The sequence below is a fragment of the Nicotiana tomentosiformis genome, chromosome 11, assembly GCF_000390325.3.
Source record: "Nicotiana tomentosiformis chromosome 11, ASM39032v3, whole genome shotgun sequence".
NCBI lineage: Eukaryota > Viridiplantae > Streptophyta > Magnoliopsida > Solanales > Solanaceae > Nicotiana > Nicotiana tomentosiformis.
This window is the reverse complement of record NC_090822.1, coordinates 29,165,662-29,171,244: the sequence shown is the minus strand read 5'-3', so window position 1 is coordinate 29,171,244 and position 5,583 is coordinate 29,165,662. Positions and strand designations below refer to the sequence as shown.

General features: G+C 34.4%; 1 protein-coding gene across 1 annotated transcript; it reads left to right on the top strand.

Annotated features, from left to right (window-relative positions):
- The first annotated feature begins 4,177 nt into the window (after positions 1-4,177).
- LOC104111900 (defensin-like protein 1) lies at positions 4,178-5,165 on the top strand. The gene is made up of 2 exons (XM_009621703.4): positions 4,178-4,333; positions 4,744-5,165. Exons 1-2 carry the CDS (start codon positions 4,261-4,263, stop codon positions 4,920-4,922), a joined length of 252 nt encoding a protein of 83 aa, XP_009619998.1. The 5' UTR covers positions 4,178-4,260; the 3' UTR covers positions 4,923-5,165.
- The last annotated feature ends 418 nt before the right edge of the window (positions 5,166-5,583 follow it).

Genomic DNA, 5,583 nt, shown 5'->3' with positions numbered 1-5,583 from the left:
CATATGCGACAGCAGAGAAGAGGGGAGTGTTCTATAGAGAGAGAGAAGTAAGCCCCAAGTGCTTTGTTCATCAATATCTTGTCCAAGCTTTGAAATTAAACAAGTAATCTCACAAGATTTTCATCTAAGAGGTAAGGTTCTAACCCTAGCCTTTAATTTCGAGTTTAGGTAGAAGATGGGTAATTGGGAGTATGATTCTTGGGTATGAGAGTTATTATTTATGCATGCATGTAGCTATGAGGATGGTGGGGAGGTAATTGAACTAGTATGAGTAAACTCTTCGTATTGAATTACTTGTGGAGTTAAGAAAATCTTGTGGAAGAACCTTGTAATTAAATTCGCACACCTAGTATTTGATAAAATGCTTAAATGAGCTGAAACCATGAATATCTTCTAAATTGTGTTCAATTTTGCTATGTCTCTAAATAGATCGAAGTTGCTAGGATTTTCAGAATTGTGTAGTGAACTAAGGAAAGCTCAAAGCGAGGTATGAAGGCTAAACTCTTCTTCTAGTATCGGAATTCCCGAATCCATGTAAAATTCTATCATGTGTAGTCAAACTTGAAACGCTATTGATGTGGGGTATTCAAACTAGTAAAATTGATTCCCGATTGGCATAATGTGTTAGAACCCTTGTGTGTTAATGATTCTCTATTTTTGACTTAATTATGTTATACCCCTTTTGGGAAGAAGATCTTGTATGAAATCGATGTGATTAAATACTTATTTCTCACATGATGAAACCTTATGAACTTACACTTGCTAAGGCCAAAGGTGTCAAATAGTTGATTTAAAACGGAACTTTTTTGTAAAAACTATTATTATTTTGGGAATCGAAAATGTGGCATTATGAATACACCTCCACCCGCATACATTGGAGTGAGACGGCAGGGCCCTTTGTATAGAGTTATGGTATAGTGAATACACCTCCACCTGCATATATCGGGGTGAGGCGGTGGGACCGCTTGTGTAGAGTTTGTGGCATTGTGAATAAACCTCCCCCCGCATACATTGGGGTGAGGCGGCAGGGCCACTTTGTGTAGCGTTTCTGGTATTGTGATTGCACCTCCACCCGCATGTGTTGGGCTGAGGCGGCAGGGCCTCTTTGTGTAAAGGTAGCTGTAGAAGATCCCCGACTTATGGATTTATAAATATTATTAAAAGCTCTTAATAAATTTTCTATGGCTTTAACGACTAACTAAGCTTTTTATTGTTACCATGATTCATCATATTCATGTTGTATTTCCAAGTCCTTGCATAGGTGTTTGGTTTTCATACTAGTATTATTCGACATGTACTAACGTCTCTTTTTTCGGGGGCGCTGCATCTTTAATTGATGCAGGTGGTTCCATAGCAGGTGGTATTGATCAGTGATAGCAGCACACCCTCTCCTCAGCTGACTTGGTGAGCCCCACTTCATTCCGGGGTCATGTATCTCTTGTTTCATAGACATAGTATTTTGAGGTATAGTCGGGGCCTTATTGTCGGCACTGTCGTAGCGCTCTTTTATTTCTGTTAAAGGCTCCGTAGATATAGAGTGGGTTGTATCCTAATTTCGGAAGGTTGAACTAAACTTGTTATAATTGTATCATTTGTCCCACTTTAACTACGAATGTATATTGTACTGTTTTGGGGACTTGTTAATGACATAACTAATGGAAGTAAATTGATGTTATTCACATGACCTCTTAATGTTTAATTAATGATATAAATGTATCTTCTATTTATTCATGGGCGAGTTGGGTAGAAGGTATTGTACATGCTTGTTCGGTCGGGGTATCTCGGTTGAGCGCCGGTCGCACTCCCCGAGGACGTGGTGTGACAGACTTGATACTTACTGGGTACTGTTGTGATGTACTCATGCTATGCTTCTTCACAGTTTTGTGCAGATCCAGGTACTTATGCCCGTGTCGGACGCCAATGAGTTGATTCAAACGTTTTGGAGACTTCAAGGTATACCTGCTTGCCGCTTGCAAGCCTTGGACTCATCTTCTGCTATTGTCTCTACTACTGTTTATCTTCATACCAAAATATTGTTGTATTTAGAGATTCATAGTGTACTTCTTTAGAGCTTATGCCTCTGTACCACCAGTTTTGGGAATTGCACGATTGTTGTTCCGGTATGGTTTATTATGTTATTTATCAGCTTAACTTAATAGCTTAATCGTTTATTTATGCTAAATTCTCAGTGTGTGTTAGGCTTACCTAGTTTTAGAGTATAGGTGTCATCACGATCCCTAAAGTGGGATTTCGAGGTCGTGACAACACCAATTCGAGGTCGTTTACCAAGAATGTTGACCATGGTTAACTCAAGTTTCATTTTAGGCCAAAAATCATATTTTCTTCAAAAGTTTACATAAAAAATTTCGAAAAATGACACGGATCACACACGCAAGTTAAAAAACATCAAATGAAACTATGAGAGGTCTCAGAACACAGAAATAACAATTAGCACTCAAAACGACCTATCGAGTCGTCACAAAAATATCACCATTTTCCCTGTCATAGAGACTTTCATATTCCCTTTCTCTTCCCCTAGTCTCTTTTTGAGAGGGGACTTGGTAAATAAGGGAATGTTTCAATTTAAATGAGTTTATCTTCCTCTTTTCAAGACCTTATATATTTGTTCTGCAACATTATTTATCTTTATCATCCTTCTGCATGTGTCATTAACCTTTACATTCACTGATGGGCTAAAATTTGTTTTTGTACAGCGTATAAACACAAAATATACAAAAGATGTCTCTAATACAATGTGAAAGGATAAAAAAGAGTAAATTTTTTATACAACTTCTTTAAATGCGTTCTTGAAAATTCAACAACTATGATATTGAGGGATCATCTGGTTTCCTAACTCAAATTTTCCTTTTAACTGGCCAAAAGATAGAAATATTTTGTTAATTAGAATGTTGAGGGATCATCGGCCTTCATTTGGGTGGTTAACATTTTTAGGAATCTTCTGTGGATTTCAAGAACTTTATTTACAATTTTCGTTTCATATTGCGATGATGAAGCTAACATAGCCACTTCACTACGTTATGTTCGATCTAAAATAAAAATTCTTTTTCGTATTATTTACTTTTTACTGCAATCCTATTGGATGAACGTGTTCACAGATATTATACTCTGTGCTTTACCATTTGAACCTTCTAATTGGAAAAAGAAAAAAAGAACTATACCATTCTTATCCCCAATTTGGAGATCAGAGCTTCCTTGGATAAGGACTATCTTATTGTTTATATTTATCGTTTGGGTACATTGAAATTTTTGACTTCTTCTAGTTAGTTGTTGGATCAAACAATTTAAATACGGTTTTCTCCCAAATATCAGCTAGTCCTTCATATGCTCCATTTGAAAATTTTGACTAATCGCACTATTATAATGTTGTTTCTTCTGATAACAATAATTCCAATGTTTCTTATTAAGAGGGTATAATATAGGTAGTGTAACCTAATATAAAGGCCTGTGACTGATTTTACGACTTGAACTTGTGACCTATATGTCATATGAAAACAACTTTATTATTTCTCCCAAACTCTTCAATATATCTTCCCAAAAACAAAACAAAAAAATCTAGTGTGATTATATTCAAATTATTATGTTAATAAGGAAACTTTCTTGATAGGAACCTTTATATATATTCAAAAGAATCATTTTCTGTTTCCTAATTCACCTTATGGGGGGAGGGGACTTGGTCAATAAGGGAATGTTAAACATGTGGTGTCGTATCTGGGCGGATCTAGATTGTTAGTTACGAATTCACGTGAATTTAATATTCTTTTTCAGACCTGTAAATATATTAAAAAATGCATTAAATAATTATAGATATTTTACTGGAATCTAGTTATTATTTTAGTATTAACTTGAGATCACAATAGGAACTCATGTGAATGTGTGAGGCAATTATATATAGATGACATACCTTGTATAATGAACTAGTTAATTTTATATATTGATTTGAATATGCCTAAAGCTTAAAACTATGAGTTGGGCGAGGTGTTAAACAGAAGAAGGAACCAGCAAAAGAATTGAATAACCAGCAGAAGAAGCTCGGTTTTGTGCAATGAGGAATGTTAAACTACTCGTTTCTTCATTGAATAGCCAACTACTTGCGTAAAACAGTTTCATTGAAATTTTTGACTAAACCATTAAATAATTCCTGGCCTTTGCTATAAATACCTATCTTCCCTTTAGTAGTTTCCACACATAAATCACTTCAAAGAAAATAGGAAGATCATTTTACCTCCAAATTATAGTAATATGGCAAAGTCACTAGTGAGCTACACAACCTTCCTTGCTCTCCTCTTGTGCTTCCTCCTTATTTCATCCAATGGTTGGTACTTCTTTCATCGTCATTTCATTTGTGAATATTGTATGCATATATTTTAATTCCAAAAAAATTGTGTTTTTTCAACAAAATAACGGTATATATACCGAATCCCAAGCTAGTTGTAGATGGTCTCTCTATAAATATTTGGACCCAATACTACAATCCAATATTACAAAAAAATTGCAAAGATTCATTATAAATTTATTTATTTTACGCTAGTTGTTAACTTGCTATAATCCTTTTGTAGACTCATATGTGAACTTGCTAATATGAAATGATTATCGTTATTGTTATAACTTATAACAAAAAAATACATATATTTCAACTTTTTTTTTAGAAGAAATTTATATATTCCAATTCAAATAAATGATTTTACGAAAAAAAAACATATGATATGTTTTTGTTCCTTGCAGAGATGGAAGCGGCAGAGGGCAAACTTTGTCGAAGGAAGAGCAAGACATTTTCTGGCTATTGCTTTATTAGTGAACACTGCGACGAAGAATGCAAAGAGAAAGAAGGGGCAAAGAGGGGTATGTGCATTAAAAAGAGCATATTTAGACGTTATTGCTACTGCTACCACAACTGCAAATAAGCATCGAATGCTCTCATAATTCTCGTTTCTTATCTATGATAAATAAAAAGTGGTATATTAATGTCTTGTGTGTGAAAGAATAAAAACACTACCAATTCACCAGAATTGTAGTTACTGTGAGAAATCGTATTAAACTATGTTTGTATTATCATATTGTACTGTCTTTTCAGGGAGTTCGTACTGTAATTTCGGTGTTAAGTGAAATAATAATCTAATATAATATCAAGAATATTTTTGTGGTTATATTGACTAAGTTGGCTATTATGATTAATGTTATAATGTCGAGGAATATATTGTAAATTACGAGGGCCAGAATCTACCATCAAGGTTTCATCTTGTACTTATGCGACGCGGAAATTCTAAGGCTTATTCACTCACTATATTCCAAAGTGAACACTTTATTATTTAGCGTCTGTTCAAAGCAAATAAACTGATTATATTACCCCCGAGTTCATTCATCTGCTTGGTTTAATCGTAAACTAAAAGTTGATTTTGTTAGTAGAACTGAGTTCATAAACAGAAAAACAGAAAAACAGAAAACAAGAAACGTTAGTTTACAAAAACATAAACCAAAAAAAAAGTTTTTGAGCCCATAAATGTCTTTTGTGTCCTTAAGGAATTTAATTTCCTGTCCATTGTGCAAAGTATTTGGATTAATTCC

What these genes read in the sequence shown, in the direction of transcription:
- LOC104111900 (XM_009621703.4), top strand. Translation starts at nt 4,261, where the DNA reads ATGGCAAAGTCACTAGTGAGCTACACAACCTTCCTTGCTCTCCTCTTG. An exon ending in CCTCCTTATTTCATCCAATG is followed by an intron (nt 4,334 to 4,743) that starts GTTGGTACTTCT and finishes TGTTCCTTGCAG; the next exon opens with AGATGGAAGCGGCAGAGGGC.